This window comes from Hylobates moloch, unplaced genomic scaffold (assembly GCF_009828535.3).
Source record: "Hylobates moloch isolate HMO894 unplaced genomic scaffold, HMol_V3 SCAFFOLD_15, whole genome shotgun sequence".
NCBI lineage: Eukaryota > Metazoa > Chordata > Mammalia > Primates > Hylobatidae > Hylobates > Hylobates moloch.
In genome coordinates this window covers 53,099,130-53,119,089 of record NW_026652290.1, presented here as the reverse complement: position 1 = coordinate 53,119,089, position 19,960 = coordinate 53,099,130, and the positions used below count along the sequence as shown (strand labels likewise).

At 48.4% G+C, this 19,960-nt stretch overlaps 1 protein-coding gene across 15 annotated transcripts in view; it reads left to right on the top strand.

Moving 5' to 3' along the window:
- DYSF (dysferlin) overlaps nucleotides 1-19,960 on the top strand; it is a 234,630-nt gene that overhangs the window by 33,332 nt on the left and 181,338 nt on the right. For all 15 annotated transcript variants that reach the window (XM_032176991.2, XM_032176986.2, XM_032176988.2 and 12 more), the window contains exon 4: nucleotides 16,734-16,839. In XM_032176991.2, coding sequence (XP_032032882.1) covers nucleotides 16,734-16,839 — 106 coding nt within the window. The remainder of the gene's footprint in view (nucleotides 1-16,733; nucleotides 16,840-19,960) is intronic.

Below are 19,960 nucleotides of genomic sequence, written 5' to 3'. Positions count from 1 at the left end.
GTTTGTGAGAGTCCCGAGCGTGTCTTCTGTGAGCTCACTTGCTGTCCAACCTCGTCCTCTTCCAAGTGAGGGGATCACAGCCCTCTGCATCTGTTAACCCTCTCAGTCCTCCTCCACCTTGCCTCCCCTCCCTCTTCCCCACCTCCACCCCTGGCTCTCTCTGCTTCTAGATTTGCCCTCAAGCCTCCCTCATTCTTTACAGCCTCTCACTCTGTCTCTGCATCTCCTGCTTTGCTTCTCTTCCTTCCTGTGCCCATCCTTTTATTCTTTCTCTCCTCCTTCTCTTGCCCCTCCTCGATCCTCACCATCCTCACCGCCACTGTCCTCTCTTTCCTATGGCTCCTGGGGCGTTTGGCATTTCTGGGTTTTCCCTGATGATCACTGGCAGTTTAGGGTGACCTTGTTAAACCAGACTGGTCTGCTGGCCCAGAGTGGGATCTGGGGAATCCTTTCATGTCTCGGGAAGGAAATCTCCATCTGGCAACTGTCTCTGGGCTGCTCAGCATGCCACTAACCCATGAGAGGGGCAGCCCTAAGCCTGAGGACCCCTGAGCCAACTTCAGGGATGGAACGACTTTATCTGGCTAAAATCAGCTTTCCAATGCACATAAAAGGAAGCTCCACTCCTTAGGATGGAAGACACTCAGGCAAACCTAGCGGGCAGTCCTGGGATCTTGTTCCAGGCTGCACTGGACAATTTCCTGTTTACTCGAGGCTTCTCAGAGAGAAGCTGAAGGGGAGATGATCCAGGTCCCTGACCAGGTGTTTTGACCCCTGGGATGTTCAGCCCAGAGGTTCCCAATTCAGGCCACACAACAGAATCTAACCTGGATGGCTTTTACACACACTCATGCCTGGGCCTCGGCCGAGGTTCTGATTTCATTGGTTTGGGACAGGGTCTGTGCATCATCACCTACTCTCCAGGTGCTGGTGTTTTCATTGTGCAGCCTGGGCTGAGAGCCACTGATCTGTACTCTAGACCAGGGCTGCCTACTAGAACTTTCTGAGATGATGGAAATGTTGTCTCTGTGTTGACTAGTGTGCCTGAGAAATTGAATCTTAAATTGTATTTAATTTTAATGACTTAGATTTAATTAACTCCGTGTGGCTAGTGGCTACTGTGTTGGACAGAGCAGCTTTAGATTTTTAGAACAGTGTTTCCACCCTGGCTGCATCTAGAAATGACCTGGGAGTTAAAAAAAAAAAAAAAAAAAGTGTCTGAGCGCCACACTAAACTGATTAAACAAGAACCTCTGGCGTGGGCTGCAGGAGTCAGCACTTTTGGAAACCACCCAGGATGGCAGGGGCTCAGTGTGCCCCCAGGGTAGAGAACTCACTGTGTTAGAGAGATGCTGGCATTTTGTTGTTGTTGTTGTTTAGGCAGAGTCTCACTCTGTCGCCCAGGACGGAATGCAGTGGCATGATTTCGGCTCACTGCAACCTCTGCCTCCCAGGTTCAAGCGATTCTCCTGTCTCAGCCTCCCAAGTAGCTGGGATTACAGGTGCCTGCCATCTTGTCTGGCTAGTTTTTGTATTTGTAGTAGAGACGGCGTTTCACCATGTTGGTCAGGCTGGTCTTGAACTCCTGACCTCAGGTGATCCACCTGCTTTGGCTTCCCAATGTGCTGGGATTACAGGTGTGAGCCACTGTGCCTGGTCTGATGCTGGCACTTCTGAAAGGAATTGCTCTCAATTTTTCCATGGATTAGCTAAGAAAAAAATAGAAATGGCCATTCTTGTAATTGTTTATGTATGTGATTATTGGCAAAATAATCACCATCAAGTAATAATGGCTGAAACTGCACATGGTAAAATTGTTACAGAACTGAAAAACAGAAGAATCCTGTTGGTAACTGCAAACTCTGACCTGGGAAACTGGACTTAGTGGAAATAATTCCACAAAAGAAAACTCCAAATGGCAGGGAGCAATATTTGATAAAACTTAATGTCAACCAAAAAAAAAAAATTTAAAAATCTGTGAGCCAAATCTGTGTTGGGAAATTTAAACAGAGATTAATTGTCCCCAATGAAAAGAATTTTAGTAAAATGAAAATAAAGATGATAAAAGAGAAAAAGAAAACACTTTAATTGCTCTGTATGCAAAACGTACCAACACATTAAACTGGCTTCATTTAATTTGTTCTGGAAAAATGCCTTCTCAGTGGAAATTAATTACTCAGTGGAAATTAATTACTGTAGGTGTTTTTTATATTTAAATGTTTGGTAAATATAAACATGGAAGCAAAAATCTCCATGGGGTCAAAACATCCACCTGGCAAAGCACCAGTGTCAAAATGATGCTCACCTTGACTGCAGTGACTCACTAACCCCAGGCCTAACCGGACCCCAAGACAGGGGGCCCAGATGCAACAAGGAAACATACAGAACACCCTGTTAAATTAGGAGGTCTCAAATACCACAGGTGACACCTTATATTAAGGCATTAATCATCGTTTCTCTGAGATACAGACTTGAGTGGGCCCCCTGTGTTTTTCCTGGTCACTCTACCCTCCAGCCTGACCATGCCCCCAGCCTCCCTGCTTTAATCAAGCGGTACAGGAGGAGGTCTAGTCAGGAAGCACAGGATTGCCTTTAAAGAAGCTCTCTCTTAGATGTTCACGGTGGCATTTTCTTTGGAATAGTGTGATCTACTCTGTACCTTTTAGCGACCTGGTGACTCTGTAAAGTGGGCACCGAGGGGCCTCTCACCTGCACTCAGATCCCTTTCTGCCTTCACCCTTCCCCATGGTCTGGGCATCAATCATGGTGCCTGCAACTGGAGGGGACCCAGGAGACAACCTGAGAACCTTCCTGAGCCCCAATGCTCTTTCTCCTCCTTCCTCCTTCAGCTGCTCCTCCTCCCACCCCCACATTGAGCTGGATGATCTGGCCCAGTGGAATAAGTGTGGACTTTGAGAAGAGCCAGGGTCTAGCTGCAACGCTCTATGGCCTTGGACAGGTCACTACACTCCCCGAGCCTTGCTTTCTTCCATTCTTAGGGAGTATCAAATCAAGGGACCTGCCACAAGGGGGGGCTCCCTAAATGTTAGTTCTGCACTGCTGCCTTGCTCTTGTCCTCCCGTGCTTCCTTCTGCTGCCCCCATCACTCAAAGTCCCACTGACCCAGCCTTCTCCCACCAAAGGCTGCTGTCAGCCAGCTGTGGGTTGAAAAAGCACTAAATCATATGAATGCATAGGTGGCAGCCTATGGCTTCATGTTTCACTCTATTTTAGGAATCAGGGGGATGCTGCTTTATAGCTCAGACTCTGCTTAGAAAAAAGGGAAGTGTTAATGGTAGGTGTCCAGCCACTGCAATAGATTATGAGGAGATATTTTAGGAATGGTGTATCTTCCTGACATAGGGCCATCTCTGAGCCTGGCCTTGGTGTCATCGGGGCGGAGGCGAGGGTGGCCTGATGCCTCCTATGACAATGAGTTTCATTTGTTGAGGGAATGTGGAGGTTTCCAGGAAGGGGCTGAACATGCTTTTAGTTCTTTAGGGTAGCCATGCACGGGAGACGATAGAGGCGCCTGGGGAGGGGGCCTGGCCAGTTAAGGCCTGTCACCCACACCTGGAGTGTGCTGGTGGGATTGAGGGGCTCTGTACTGGGAGGAGCAGGTATTCTAATTCTCGGGCTGCCCATCAGAGCTTGCAGGGCAGGGGTGGTGGAATAAGAATGAGGGCCAGGGGCTTTGCTCAGGGACCTCACTGTCAGCAGAGTCCTATCCTGGCACTGTCTGTGACCTGGACCTCTCTGAAACTGTTTCCTCATCAGGACAATGGCAAAAGCAGTCTCTGTGTTGCAAGCTTGCTGTGAAATTTAAATAATATAATGCATGTGTGTCAAATGCCTGCTCAGCGCTTGGAATACTGAAGGTGCAATATATGGGGGCTGTTGGGAGCAGGATCCATATAGATGCACTTACATAAACCACACAAACATGTGAACACTATGTGCATGGCCCGTATGGACACCCGGCTGTACCTGAGTGTACACTAGCATTGCATAATATGTGCACATGCATTATTTTTTAATTTAAAACAACCAAAAAATTTCACAAAAGTATAAAATAACCTAAGTAACTTTTATAAGTATAAAAGTCATTTCATTCTTAAAAAGTTATAAAGGAAAAAGTACAAGCTCTCCCACCTTCTGCCCATACATTTCTTCTCTTTTCTCCAGAGGTGCCCATTGTTAACGATTTGGTGCGTATCTTTCTTTCTTTTTTGAGACAGAGTTTCACTCTCGTTGCCCAGGCTGGAGTGCAATGGCACGATCTCAGCTCACTGCAACCTCCGCCTCCCGGGTTCAAGTGATTCTCCTGTCTCAGCTTCTGGAGTAGCTGGGATTACAGGTGCCTGCCACCACGCCCAGCTGATTTTTGTATTTGTAGTCACCATGTTGGCCAGGCTGGTCTTGAACTCCTGACCTCAGGTGATCCGCCTGCCTCGACCTCCCAAAGTGTTGGGATTACAGGCGTGAGCCACCGGGCCCGGCCTGGTGCATATCTTTCTGGACTTTTCCTAAGTTATTTACAGGCATCTGTTTATATACATGCATACTCGTTTACTTATCCAAAAATGGAATTATGCTATACGTATTGGTCTGCACTTTGCTTTTATCACTTCATCATTGACTCTTTCCCAGGTCAGTACGTCACATTTTTAAATGGTTATGTGGTATTCCGCGGTATGTGTGCACGGTAATTTACCCCACTGTACTCTCATTGACTGATATTTAGTTTCTTCCCAATGTCTTGCTCTCAAATGATTATCCAGTGAACATCTTTATCCAAATATTTTTATGTTCTTATGCTATTTTTTTCTTTAGGATAGGTCGTTAGAAGTGGGATTACTAGATCAAAGGGTATAAGCAAATAACATTTTTGTAGATTCTGCCAAATTGCTTTTCAAAAATGTTGTCCCAATTAATGTCCACCAACAATGCAATAAAGTGCCTGCCAATTTATTTTTGCTAGTATGAGGGACCAAAAAAGTTGTAATTTGTGTTTCCTTGGCTATTTGTAAAGTTCAGCATCTTTTCTGTTGATTGCCCATTTCTATTTCTTCTTTTGTGATTGCCAATCATTGTATTTTGGGTTGCTCATCTTTTTCTTTTTAATTCATAATGATTACATATATTTGGAATATTATTAGGAATACGAACCCTCACTCTGTTCTATCTGTATAAAACTTTTTTCTCTCTGCTTCTCACCTGTCAGTTGCACCCTCATATGGCAACAGGCATTTACCCAGAGGTGCATGTGTGCACACAGACCTTTATTTGTTTTAAAATTTTAAGTTCAGGGTACAAGTGCAGGTTTGTTATATAGGTAAACTTGTGTCATGGGAGTTTGCTGTACAGATTATTTCATCACTCAGGTATTAAGCCTAGTATCCATTAGTTATTTTTTCCTGATCTTCTCCCTCCTCCCACCCTCCACCCTCTGAAAGATCCCAGTGTGTGCCCTTCTCCTCTATGTGCCCATGTGTTCTCATCATTTAGCTCCCACTTATAAGTGAGAACATTTGGTATTTGGTTTTCTGTTCCTGGGTTAGTTTGCTAAGGATACTGGCCTCCAGCTCTATCCATGTCCCTGCAAAGGACATGATCTCATTGTTTTTATGGCTGCATAGTATTCCAGAGTGTATATGTACCACATTTTCTTTATCCAGTCTATCATTGATGGGCATTTAGGTTGATTTTATGTCTTTACTATTGTGAATAGTGCTGCAATGAACATACATAGCACCCAGACCTTTATAAAGGCAGAGCGGCAGTTTGCTGTGTTAGAAGTTGGGAAAAGGCATAGGCTTGGCCTCTGGTTTTAGCAAGCTGGTTTGCCAGCCCCCGGTTCTGACATGCTTGGGAGGCTGTTTTGGGCAGGAGTATTTACTCTTCACTGCCCCATTGTTTTCAGCGGGCCCGAAAGCATTGACCATATCCTATTTTCAAGGATTTTTATGACTATATTTTGCCCTGGATTCTATCCAGGACATCCCTGGGTTTCAGAATCATTTTTCTTTTGTCTTTCTCTAGACTGAAGTGGAAAACTATTTAGAGTTACCTTTGGGCAGGCCCTGGGGAATCAGATACTGGCAGGAAGGCTGCCAGAGGCCAAGGGAATCAGGGGCTGTGGAATGTCCTGCTGTCCCCCGTTTCCTGCCCCTCACTGCCTGGCACGCATAGCGGAGAGCTGGAGGGGCTCAGAGGACAGGTGTTTCCTCCCCTGAATGGCATGTGTCTCCTTCCAGGACAGGGCTCTCTCACTTTCCTGTCACCTGGCTCATTGACGCTAACCAGGGGAAGATGCAGTGAGTCAGTGATGAGTTAGTTGTAATACGTATATAGTTTTAATTGGCATGTCCTTTTCTTAGTTTCAAAGAAAGAATGAGAAATGGATACACGGTAACCCTTCTGGAACATTTTTTTTAAATTCAAATTTAAAGTTGCAAAAATAGTACAAAGAATATCCATATATTCTTTACTCAGACACGCTTATTCACATTTTACTTTATTAGTTTTATTATATATTTTTTATTATATTTATTATTATTATCTCCCTTCCTCCCTGTCTCTCTCTCTTTTCTGTCTTCTCTCCCTTCTTGTTTCTCCGTCTTTCTCTTACTCCCATTTGAAGGTAAGTTATATTCATCATGGTCTTTGACTCCTAAATATTTCCGTGTATATTTCTTAAGAATAGGGACATAGTTATCCACTTCAGTAAATTTAACATGATGCCATACTTTTATCTAATATATCGTTTGTATTTCAGTCATGTTAATGGATGAAATAATGTTTTTCATAGCAATTTCTCCCAGTGCGGGATCCAGTCTGTGGTCCATATTGAATTTAGTCGTGTTTCCACAGCCTCTTTTAATCTGGAACGTTTCCATAGTCTTTGTCTTTTATGACAATTTACATTTTTGAATAATACAGTATCCCTTTTTTCTAATAGAATGTTCCTCATTTGGGGTGTCAACCTAAATAATGAACAGAGAGAGACTCTCTAAAGAAAAAAGATATTTAAGAGGGAATAGAGCCAGCCATGGGAATATGCATGCCATAGTAAACCATGTGAGTATTTAAGGAGGTAAAGAAACACAAAGATTTTCAGCTGGGTGCACTGGCTCACGCCTGTAATCCCAGCACTTTGGGAAGCCAAGGCGAGTGGATCATTTGAGGTCAGGAGTTCGAGACCAGCCTGGCTAACATGGTGAAACCCCGTCACTACTCAAAATACAAGAATTAGCCAGGCATGGTGGCGTGCGCCTGTAATCCCAGCTACCTGGGAGGCTGAGGCAGGAGAATTGCTTGAACCCGGGAGGTGGAGGTTGCAGTGAGCTGAGATTGTGCCACTGCACTATGGCCTGGGTGACAGAATGAGACTCTGTCTCGGAAAAAAAAAAAAAAAAAAGAGAGAGAAACACAAAAGTTTTTAGAGGAAAACAATGAGGATTACATAATTATTTTGAAATATTATCCTTGGCTATAAAAATCAATTACAAGGGTGATTCCGGTCTGAGGTTGGACAGGTAATTAGTGGGCGGATGTTCTTGCAGAAGTGCTTTTTGTGTAAGGCTGTTATGGCCTTTGTGCAAAATTGTGTTTTTGCAGTCTTTTGTGAGGGTTTTTGTTATCAGGCATACAAGCATGAGAACCCTCTCTTCATGGCCTTCCTTAGCTCTTTTTGTCAGGGTTTTCTTAACATTAGCGACTCCATTTTGATTCTGACAACTTTCGTGGCAGTTTGTTTGATGTTTTCTCATGCTTAGATTCAAGCTTGGATTAGGTTACTCATCCCTGGACAGAACACTGTCTAAGTGATGCTGTGTCTATCTCTGCATCTGGAGGCACGTGATGTTCCTTACTGGGGAATGTTAATTTCAATCACCTGGTCAAGGTGTTGTCTGATTTTTCCACCGCATATTTAATGTTCTTTTCTCTCCCCTGAAGTTTGTTAAGATATACTTTAAGATGGTGCAAATATCCTGCTTCTCAAGAAAATATCCCCCTAAATTTAGCATCCATGGATGATCCTTGCATGATCCAATCCTTACCATGATGGGTATGAGCTGATTTTCATCTCCAGCACTCCTTCCACATGTACCAAGCTGGGCTGTGTGAGGCTCTCGTGGTCACAGTGGTGCTGGCATAACGCATTGATCCCTACCTGTGCCTAGCACTGTGCCTTGGTGACTCATGCCTTGAGCCTCACCCCTTGGCCCAGGGCCATTCTCTCAGAGTTGAAAGACCTCTGGGTCATTAGGTTGGGTGTCTCATCTCTTCCATCCTTGATAGACAGTGTTGGAGTGAGACAGACACCCATTCTGGGGCTGGATTATTCATTAGAAAGTCCTTCCTTCTATTGGCTACAGTTTTTCTCCCTGATATTTTGAGGATCTTATTTCTTTACCCTCAGGAATGATCAAAAAGAAATCTAATCCTCTTGCATATGACAGCACTTCAAGTCATGGTCTAATGTGGTCCTGACAGTCACTGGGTGGGATGGGAATGTGCAGAGAAGCACAGGAACATGGTGAGTGGGGAGGGGAAGAAGGGAACTGACACCTACCAAGTCCTATCTAGGTTCCAGGCACATGTGGGGCACGATAGGTGCATTAACTGAAATTTTACCAGAACCCTCTGAAGAGTGCATTATTTCCTCCAAGCTCCAACAGTGCAGGGCAGGTTGTCCATTTTATTCTCATCAGTATCCTCGGTACCTACAACAGTACCTGACCCATGAGTGGTGCTCACTACATATTTGTTGAATGAATGAATGAATGACTTTTACAGATGAGGAAACAGTTTCAGAAAGTTTATGTCATGTGTGCCCAGCCACGCAGATGGTCGGATTGCAGGGCTAGGTTTCTGGCATGGTAGGATGACTTGAGGGCTCTTACTGTTAATCACTGAATGATTAATACTTTTGGAAGATAGTTGAGAGAAAGAACATTTTCAAAGTGTTGCTGTAGGTTGAAAGGTACAGTTTGAAAACGCTGGGTTGGTGAGTGTGACATCCTAGGGTCAACCACCTGGGCTGTTCCATGAACCCAATAGAACAGGAGCTATGTGGCCTGCCAGCCTTTCTGGATCACTTTCCTTTGGGGCATTTGGGGGAAGGTAGCTTGTCTCCTGTCCACTTCTTTTTCAGTCTGAGCCATACCCACTCCTCCCATCTTCCTGCTGCTAACATGGCTCTCAGCACCAGGGGCTGTGGTCCTCTGGGCTGCCCCAGCCCTGGTTGCTGCACACCCACATTCTTCAGCTTAAACCGCCACTGGCATAGGGGAAGGCCCAGAGTCACTGGGGCAGGGGCTCTGCTACCCTCTGCAGGTGTGGAAGCAGGGCCCTAAAAGAGGGAGGAGAGGTGGAAGAGAAGGGTTCACTGTGGGTGCGGAGACACGGAGACCACTCTCATTGGTGGCTCTCTTCTGGGTCCTCAGGTGTCCCGCCACAGGGTTGCCTGTCTCTGACCCACTTGTTTCTCTGGGGTCTCTGCCAGTTACCGTGATGCAGTGCTGCACCCACAGTGCACCCTTCTCTTCCACCTCCCCTCCCTCTTTTAGGGCCCTGCCTTCAAGGCCACCTCCTGAAAACTCCAAATGCCATCCCTGCACAGCGTAGACTATTAGACCTCCCAACCTCCTCTTCATATGATACTTTAACCCATCTGAAAAATACAATTAATTAGCTTTTAAAAGCTTTTTAAAATGGCCACTCAAGGCTGGGCATGGTGGCTTATGCCTGTAATCCCAGCAGTTTGGGAGGCCAAGGTGGGTGGACCCCTTGAGCTCAGGAGTTTGAGACCAGTCTGGGTAGCAGAGTGGGAGGCCACGCTGTGCAGGGCCACACAGGGAAGCACTGGGGTCAGTGCCAGAATCAGTGCGGGGGTCGATCAGGAGGCAGAGGGAGCGAGGGGAACACGGGGACAAGAGCCTTTATTGTGGTTTCCAAGGGAAGGAATGGGCGAGGCAGGGTAAACAGACCTGGGGACTGGCGAGTTTGAATAATTTCTGTGGGCTCTGGGCACACTTACACGTAGACCTATAGCTGTCTATGTACAGACATAGACAGTAGGGGCTGTCCTGAGTTGCTGGAACCTGGCCCTACGGTGCTTAGGACAGGGGAATGTGGGCTCTGAGTGTGACAGGCCGTGGAGGAGGTGTGGGATATGGGCTCAGAGTGGCTGGTTTGCATATGCAAGGCCTGCTGGCAAGTGGGGAGTCCTTTATCATCTCCAGGAATTGTGGGAAGACAGTGCCTCCAAGGTCAACAAGGCTCCAGATGTCAAAGCATCAGAAATACAAAAAATATAGCATGGCATAAGATTAAAAAAAATATGGGCTAGGTCAAATATATAGACTGGGCTCCCCTTCCCGTGGATTAAGCAAACCAATGACCTTTCTGTTTCTTTCATGATGCACTCATGGGCCTCTAAGGTGGCACAGGAGGCTCACTGTAGGGTTCGAAGCAAAGCCTTTGGAGTCAGGCTCTGTCAGCCTTGTTATTTGTGTGAAATCAGGCAAGTCAAACACCTTCCCAAGTCCCAGTTTACTTGTCTGTGAGGTGGACTGACCTAATAACAGTACCTACCCCACAGGACTAGTGTCCATTTAAAGGAGGTAGTGTATCTAATATGTACCTAGTTAATGTAACTGCCCTACGGATTCATCGTGCTGGCTGCCAAGATAGAGCTGATTTATCAAGACAGGGGAATTGCAACAGAAAAAGAGTTTAATACATACAGAGCTGGCTAAATGGGAGACTGGAGTGTTATTCTTACTCAAATCAGCCTCCTCGAAAATTCAGAGGCTAGAGTTTTTTAAAGATTGTTTGGTGGTGATATGGTTTGGCTGTGTCCTCACCCAAATCTCATCTTGAGCTGTAGTTCTCATAATCCCCATGTGTTGTGAGAGGGACCCAGTGGTAGGTAATTGAATCATGGGGACAGTTATCTCCACCCGGTTCTCATGAGCTGAGGTTTTATAAAGTGGTTCCCCCACTTCACTCTGCACTTCTTGCTGCTGCCATGTAAAGAAGGACATGTTTGCTTCCCCTTCCCCCGTGATTGTAAGTTTCCTGAGGCCTCCCCAACCCTGCTGAACTGTGAATCAATTAAACCTCTTTCCTCCCTAAATTACCCAGTCTCAGGTATATCTTTATTAGCAGTGTGAGAACGGACTAATACAGGTGTGTTCCCAGGCCAAACCGAGGGTCTGGCTGCTTATTCTCATGGCCCAATAACGAGATGCAGATGAACTGGGAAAGAAGAGAGTTTGTTTCTGTAACCAGGTACAGGCAGAAGGCCTGGAAAATATCAGCAGATCAACTCGAAATTACAAAGTTTTCCAGAGCTTATATACCTTCTAAGCTATATCTCTACATGTAAGCGTGCATTCATCTAAAGACATAAGTGACTAACTTTTTTGAATCTATAACTAAGGTCTGAGTTTTGCAGACCTTCCTCTGGAGCCTCAGTAAATTTACTTAATCTAGGTGCGTCCATGGGCCAGGGGTGATTACCCTTCTCTTGTCTCCTGCTAGATCATGGAGGTTTGGGGAATTCCTTTAGACCGCCAATAAAACTTGATTGTCGAGGCCTGGGGAGTTTCTTCAGACCCCCAGTAAAAATTTGTTTAATCCTAAATGGGTCCTGTTAAGAATTCCTTTGTTATCTTGTCATGCTTCAAGGCCCCGGAAAGGCCTGGGCAAAACTCTTGGTGGGCTTTTGTTACATTCTAGCCTTTGTACGATGGCACTGGCTCTATCAGCTTTGAATATTTAACTTCACCACTCAGTCAGTGCTGAAACAGTTGTAAGGAAGGCCTGCCTGTGCAGCTGTTAGTGAGATCCGGCCTGCCACAGGTGGGCAGGGGGCTGGGGAATGGGAGTGCTGATTTGTTGGGTCAGGGATGGAATCACAGGAAATTGAGGCTGTCCTCTTGCCATGAGTCAATTCCTGGGTGGGGGCCACATGACCAGATGAGCCAGTTTACCAGTCTAGGTAGTGCCAGCAGGAATACAGGGTCTGAAAAATACCTCAAACACCAATCTTAGGTTCTACAATAGTGATGTTATCCACAGGAGCAACTGGGGAGGCTCGGAATCCCGTGGCCTCTGGCTGCATGACTCCTGAGCCATAATTCCTAAGCTTGTGGCTAATCTGAGTTTTACAAAGTTACTCTGGTCTCCAGGCAAGGACGAGGTTTGTTTCTGGAAAGGGCTGTTATCATCTTTGTTTCAAAGTTAAACTATAAACTAAATTTTTCTATGGTTAGCTGGCCTATGCCCAAGAATGAATAAGGGCATTTTGGAGATTAAAGGCAAGATGGAGTCGGTTGGGTCAGATCCCTTTCACTGTCATAATTCTCTCATTTTTTATAATTTTTGCAAAGCTGCTTTCATTAGTAGGAGGGTTGCTTTATTAGCATGCAAGTTCCATGAGGTCAGAGACTGTATTTTGTTGGACATAATAAGTATTTGTTGAATGAATAAATTCTAAGATTTTTAAGGAGTTTTTATGTTTTGTTTTTAAATTTAATTTTTTATTTGGTAAAAACTTTCAGAAGTTATAAAAACAGAAACTATATTTAAAAACGCAGTGAAAATTCTCCCTGGCCTCTTTGTCCCTGATCTGCCCAGTTCTTGCTATTCCCCAACAAGTAACCCCTTTTCTTAGTTTCTTATGGATCATTCCAGAGATCTTATATTATTGCTTAGTCGCCCATATAGATTCTAACTTTCCTCTTTTTTATGCAGCAAGTAGCTTATTATACATGCTCTTTTGCACCTTGTTTTATCACTTAACAGTGTATCTTGAAGATTTTCCATGTAAGTGAATAATTCCCCATTATTGTTATAGCTGTCTAGTATTCCATTGTATGAATGTACTGTACTTTATTTACCTGTTGTCTATGATGGATATGTGAATTGCCTCCTGTGTTTTGTTTTGTTCTTACAATGATGTAATAAGACCCAATGTTTTAAAATAAAATTGTTTTGATTTCTTTGTGCTTTATTAAAATAAATTGACTTGGCCACCATGATTCCCACCCTCCCACATGCTGCCTAAGGCTAAGGTCTGGGGGTCACCCGTGCCTCCTTCCCTTCTGCCATAGGGCAGTAGTAGCACCCCTGGATGGTGAGTTTGGGAACTAGTTCTTTTTCTACGGAGGAAAAGCATGTGCCCTGTCAGACCACAAGCTGCCTTGGCCTCTCCCTCCTTTGCCCATGCCAGTTCCTGCCTTCTCTTTCTTTGGGATGGCAGCGGCTCTTTCAGTCCCCACACTTTTCCAGCCCCCACATTCCAGGGGCTCCAGAGCATAGCTAGCCAAGAGGTCTGAGGACGATGGGAGCGCCTGTGGTGTTTTCCTCCATGTGGGCTGCAGGGGGTGTGGCCAGGGCCCACGGGTGTCATTTCTACCCATGTAGGCTCTGCTCTGCACACACTCAGAGCTGGCCCTGTGCAGGACCCCTGGCCCCCTCCTTGCCTCATCCGACCCTCTGGAATCCTGTCTGCCACTTGCCAGGCCCCTGGTTGGTGCCCACTGAGAGTGCAGCATCCCTGATGAGCAGAGGGCACCTGGCCCTGGAGCCTGTGCCTCAGTCTGACTCCAGATGGGGCGGTCTCCTCAAGGGCCCCAGACCTAGAGGCCCCTGGATAAAGCCACATCTCCTCCATCCCCTGTGAAATGAATGGATGAATGATGAGTGGCCTTCTGAGTTTTCTGTGACCAAGCCTCAGACCCCTCTAGCCTCCCAGGGGTCCCTCTTCTGCGCCCCCCACCTCTCCTCCCTGAGCAATGCTTCCTGGGAGGCTCTGAATTTCTGACTCTTGTGAACTTGACTACCACAGCCTGCTCCTTACACTGCGGGAGAGGCAGCCTGCCCCGCTATTTCCAGCCCTTCCTCCTACAGGAGTGGGGGCTGGTGAAGCCACCCTTCTTGGAGGGACTTGCCCCCAGGCCAATAGCAGGGGTTGGGGGGTGCATTTCATGGCCCCAAAAGGCATTTCAGGGAGGAAATAACAAGCAATCAACCCTGGCTGCTGTCTCTTGGGCATCCAAGAGGCACCCCAGGCTGGCAGGGGTGGGGGTGCTACTTCCTTCTGCATTTCCTGCCATTGTTCCCCGACCCACTTCCGGGAATTCTCCCTGGGCTAGGAGGGCTGGACAACCGCAAGGGAGGCAGAGGAGGTTTGGCTTTTCTCGGCACCCTATGACCTGGCTGCTACTCTGCTCTGCTCAGTCCTGAGGGTTCCTAAGCTGGAGCTCCAGCTGCCATGTACAGCTCTCTGGTCCATGAGGCCTCCTTGGGCCCTGCCTCCCAGTCCCCAAGGAGAGAAGCCTCAGTGCTCTGGGGGATTGACAGGGAACCTAGATACCCGGGTCCTGGGGCTGACTCAGCCATTCTCCTGCTTGAGCAAGTCACTCCCCTCTGCCACCCCAGTTTTCTCGTGATGGACAGGGTGACTCTGATCTCTGATGTCGCATGGACTCATGCATCCTCTATACCTACTGTCTGGTCTTTTTGACATTGTCTGGGTCCTGAGGACAATTCAGTCGACATACTGATGGGTGCCTTCTGGCACTAGCCCCTGGGATGGAGACACTCCAGGAGCCCCAGCTTATTAAGTGATGGTAAAAATCCTGCTCCATGCTGTGAAGGAATGGAACACAAATCAGTTCACATTCTAGAAAATATGGCTTCTAGCACTGTGAGGGGGTTTCGAACCCTGGATTGAATATTAGTGAATATCTCTCCCCCTCTATCCCCTCTTAGGAAGGGTTAGAAAATGGACCTTGAGCATATATTACATTTACTGCCTTGCTAGCAAGGGCACGTGCAAGGCAACAGAGTCTGTTGCTTTCAAGAAGGATGGAAAAAGAGGGATTTCATCGTTGAGAAGCTTAAATAAGTGGTTAGTTTTTAATTTTAAGTTTTATTATGATAAATAGACATAAACGCTACCATTTTAACCATTCGTGAGCATATGGTTCAGTGGCGTTACGTGCATTCACGATGTCATGCAGTCATTCCCACTGTCCACCTCCAGAATGTTCTCATCTTCTAAAACTGAAACTCTGTAACTGTTCAATAATAAATCCTCACTTCCTCCTCCCCCCAGCTTGTAGCAGCCACCATTCTACTTTCTATGAATTTGACTACTCTAGCTATCTCATACAATATTTGTCTTTTTGTGACTGGCTGATTTCACCTTGCAGAATGTCTCCAAGGTCCATCCGTGTTGTAGCATGTGTCAGAATCTTCTTTTTTGAGACTGAATAATATTCCATTGTATGGATGGACCACATCTTGTTTGTTCCTCTGTTGATGGAGACTTGGTTTGCTTACACATCTTGGCTCTTGTGAATAATACTGCTGTGAACACAGGTGTGCAAATATCTAGGTCCCTGATTTCAATTTTTTTGAGGGTATATAACCAGAAGTGGAATTGCTAGATCACATGCTAATTCTAGGTTTAATTTTTTGAGTAACTGCTATGCTGTTTCTCACAGTGGCTGCACCGTTTACCTCCCTACGCGCTGTGCACAAGCATTCCAGTTTCTCCGTATCCTGGCCAACACTTGTGATTTTTCTCTCCGTGACTCTTGTGTGTGTGTGTTTATAATAGCCATCCTAATGGATGTGAAGTAGTATCTCAGTGTGAGTAGTCAGTTTTAAAAATCACCTAGTTAGGTCGAGGTTGCAGTTTTATTTCATAGGGTCATAAAAATGTATATTCCAATCAATATTTGCAGAGACCAGAAAAGGGATGAGCCCAGATGACAGGTATGCTGTTCATCCATCAGGAAAAAGCAGTTAATAAGTACACCTGTGGCTGTTCACTAGCCTAACATGGCCTTGTGCCCTGACAGTAATGTTCAGGGTAAGTCCATTTCTCAGGGAGACAAGCAGAAGTCACACACAGACACCAGGCGACAGGTTCCGACAGTCACAGGCCACTCACTGCCCATGGTTTCCTGTTGCCTCTACAGAGGGGCAGACTACATGGTGAGCCCACTTCATAGCTTCCTTTGCTGTCTTTGAAGGGAGCATGTGCCAACCATCGTGCTGCTGACCTACTCTTTCCTAATAGCCTGTACATGTGCCCCAAGCCTCTTGTCAGTCAGAAATGCAGCCTCTGGTGCGTGTGGTGTGGACCGCCCAGGGCCTCTCAGAAGTGGGGCCTGTTTCCCCTGCCCCAGTATCCTTTTCTCCCTGTCCCTGAAGACAGGAAGTTTTCCTTGCTTTTCATGTACAATCAATCACTGCTGGCTGAGCCCTGGGATTCCAAAACAGACAGCCTGTGTAGACGGCCTGTGTAGACGGCCTGCGTAGACGGCCTGTGTAGATGGGTCGTATGAGCTGCTGGGGCTCAGGGGCAGTGTGGGGGTGATGAGATACTGACCTGGTGGACTGTCAAGGGCTCATGGGAAGACAACCCTTCATCTCTGGGGAGGCGTGGCTGGGCCTCTGGGGAGGGGCAGGAAGGGGTCAAGGTGGATTTCCCCAGGTCAAGTATTTCCCCAGGGGCCAGGCCTTCCAGGGATGGTGCATGGTGGTGACTGGGTGTGGGAGTGCAGGGGAGCCCTCGTGGGGTGCTGGGTGACTGTGCGGTCTAGGCAGACCAGCCTCATCTGAGTGTTGGCAGTGAGGGGTCTGGCAGAAGAGCCAGGGTGCCTTACGCTAGTTTTCTACATTTGACTTCTCTCTCCTCTCAGGTTCCTGGGGGAAGCCAAGGTCCCACTCCGAGAGGTCCTCACCACCCCTAGTCTGTCCGCTAGCTTCAATGCCCCCCTGCTGGACACCAAGAAGCAGCCCACGGGGGTAAGTGCCCATCAGCCTCTGCCAGGTTAAGGTCCAAGGCATTGCCGGGTGGCTTCCTCTTTGAGCCTTGTCATTCTGACCCCAGACACGTGTCTGACTTCAGCTCCCTTGAAGCAGGGCTGGCCCTCCCTGACCGGGGTTTGCAGTGTCTGGAGGGGCACTGGACTTGGGGAGATCGGAAGGGCAGAGGGAGCCCTGACCCCACCTGCAGGGCTCAAGTCAGCCTTGGCTCACAGCAGCTTGGCCTGCCCCTTGGTCTGGTGCTGCCGGTCTGGCCACCTCCTGTCCCCAGCTTCCTGGTCAGCCTTGGCTATAGCCCACCTAGTCTCCCTGGCAGACCTCCCCCTCTCCCTCACCACCCAGCCCTCTTCTCCAGATTCAGAATCTCTGAGCCATCTGGGTCACAGGGCATGAGGGAGGGAGGGAAACAGCCCTCTCCCCTGCCCACCGGGACCCTCTTCCTTTTCCTCCGTTGTTCTTCCTGCCCCTCCCCTGGCCTTCTCAGTGCTCCCCAATCAGACAATTCCCAGCCCTCCTCTCTGCCTGTTATTTTTAGGGAGCTAAATATACCCTGGAGAGGGTTCTCTCTTCCTGGTAGAATTCCTGACCTCTCCTGTGGGTTAGCCCCGCCTTCCAGGATGTACCAGGAACCATGGATTGGAACTACTTCCTCCCTGTGAGGCCTGGGGGATTCGGGCCCTGACTTGTCTCAGACAGGGCGGCTGTACTGCCCCGTGGTGGGTGTGTAAGGCCGGGGCTCCTGGCTGGCTGGGTGAGTCAGGAAGTGGCCGGTCTGGGCAGATCCCTGAATGGAACGAGACTGGATGCTGAGACCTAGAGAAAAGGAACCACTGAAGTCACCTCAGTGGCTGTCCCCACGGGGGCCTGGACCAGGAGCTCATCCCCTAGACCCTCTGGTGGAATGGCCGTGGATGGACTCCTGGTTCACTGAAATCTCAGTCTGCTGCCCTCTTGGTGCTGGACTTTGCTCCCAAGTGGTCTTAGGCTGCGGATGGCTGGGCTGCTCCCTTGATGGGAGATGTCACTTCCCAGGAGAGTCCATGCCTTTCCCACACAGGGCTCACTGGCAGAACGTTCTGGTTTAGAGCAGTATTCACTGAGCCTGTCTCCATCACCCTGAGTCTCCTCTCATCCTCCGTTTGAGCCTCTAGTCTCTTAACACACCCTGTGGTCAAGGAGGACCTCAAGGAGTTCTGGAACTACCCCTTCGGGGGTCCCGAGGAGGCTCAGATCCAACCCTCGCGGCACAGAACACAGATGGAGGGATGACAGGTATCAAGGCAGCTGGCGAGAGAGAGCCTCGGGGTCGGGCTTGGTTCTCACTTCCTTGCTGGAACACCAGCATCTCTCCCCTCCAGCTCTGTGTGCATCCATGACTCTGGTGTTTCCCACCCTTCGGTCCTTTCCAACCTCAAAGGCCTGTCCAGCCCCAAGGCAGAGCTTTCCATAGCTGGTCCCTGTTCATGGGGCCGTGCCAGGCTGGGGCCATCCCCTCCATGCCTCCCCTGGCCTCCTCCTGCTCCTCGTTCCCACACTGTCTGGGCTTCACGCTTACCAGTGGGGAGCCTGCTGCCTTCTCTTCCCTGGCTGGGGATTCCTGGCTGTCTGCAGAGCTTTACAATCCTTCACCAACCATGTCTCCAAAAAGAGTGTGTGAGATCCAGGAGGTGGCGGATGGGAGGCAGTGCTGGACCCTGCTGGGCTGAGCCCCATCAGCTGAGCACAGGCTGGAAATGGAGTGGGGGAGCCTCCTCCCTGTTGCCCAGGAGGCAGTCCTCACCTGTACGGAGGGTCTAGGACCAGATTCTAGTCCACGTGATGGCATTAAGGTCACAGTGCAGCCCCAGACAGGTCATATGACCCTTTGGGCTGAGGCTTCCTGCCTGGGACCTGGGCTGGCTGCACTGTAGTGCGAGGCAGGGATAACTGGGGGTGTGCTTGGCAGGGACAGACAGCCAACAACATTGAGGGTTCTTGCTGGCTGCTCACTGAGACCTCATTTCTGAGCTGAGCCCAATCAGCAGAGCATGCCAGGTGCCCCCATTTCATTGTAGGTCAGTCGCCTCTAAGAGCCAAAGGAACCTGCTGATGGGGTGATAGGAGTGAACACAGGGCCAGTGGGATCCTCAGGAAACTCTGGCGGACTGAGAGGCATGGGGGAGGCTGGGAGTCCTGCCGCAGGCTGACTGCAGACCCCGTTTACCTTTTGCTCAGTGTTCTCACCCGAGTCCCTTCAGATACAGCAGGCTGGGCTGTGTGCCATGGAGGATCTGGCTATGTGTCAAATCTACCCTCTGACAGCTGCTAGGTTGATGGGGAAAACACTCACCCTGTCCTGGAGGAACCTCCAGGCCATGGGGATTTAGGGTACACACGGAGGAAAAGAAGTAGCATCCTCTCAGATGTGTTTTAAGAGCAGCTCACTCAGGAAGGTGTGGACACATGGAGAAAACTCAGTAGGCATCACCTGGGCCTTAAAGCCCGAATCGGATCACAAAGGAGGACAAGAGCCCACGAAGCCCAGTGGTGTGCAGGTCAGGGAGCCAGGAGGGCACTGTGTGTTGGGAGCCGGGACTTGAGGCGGGCAGGACAGTGCTCAGTGAGTCCCTGAGCTTTCTTCAAGGGTTTGGAGCTTCTGCCAACCAACTCTGTATCAGCTCAGGGCCAAAGCTACCCTCTGCCTGCTTCTGGAGGTTGTCTGAGGGAGAGGTTAGTGAGGGCCAGGCACATATCAGGCCTGTCTTGTCCACACGGGACATGTGTGTTAGGGGAGGTGAGAGTGGGCTGGTCTGGGTTTTGGTTTTGATGAGCTCAGTGTTGGAGAGCTGTGGTCAAGGAAGTAGGCGGCACACAATGGGCTGGGCATGGCAGTGTGGGCGAAGGACCCCAGAGCCTGACCACATAACCTGGAGGAGGGTCACGGCCAGGGAGGGTCTGAGGAGGTCATTTGCCTTCAGTTTCCTGAGCCCTCTTAGCCTGGGGCCAGACAGGAATCTCAAGTACTGCTGATCTCGTTGATTATGGGCCCCAAGGCAGCAGACGAGGGCGACCGAGGCTACCCTGCTCCAAGGCAGCGTGTTTGGTGGACGCACGATTGACT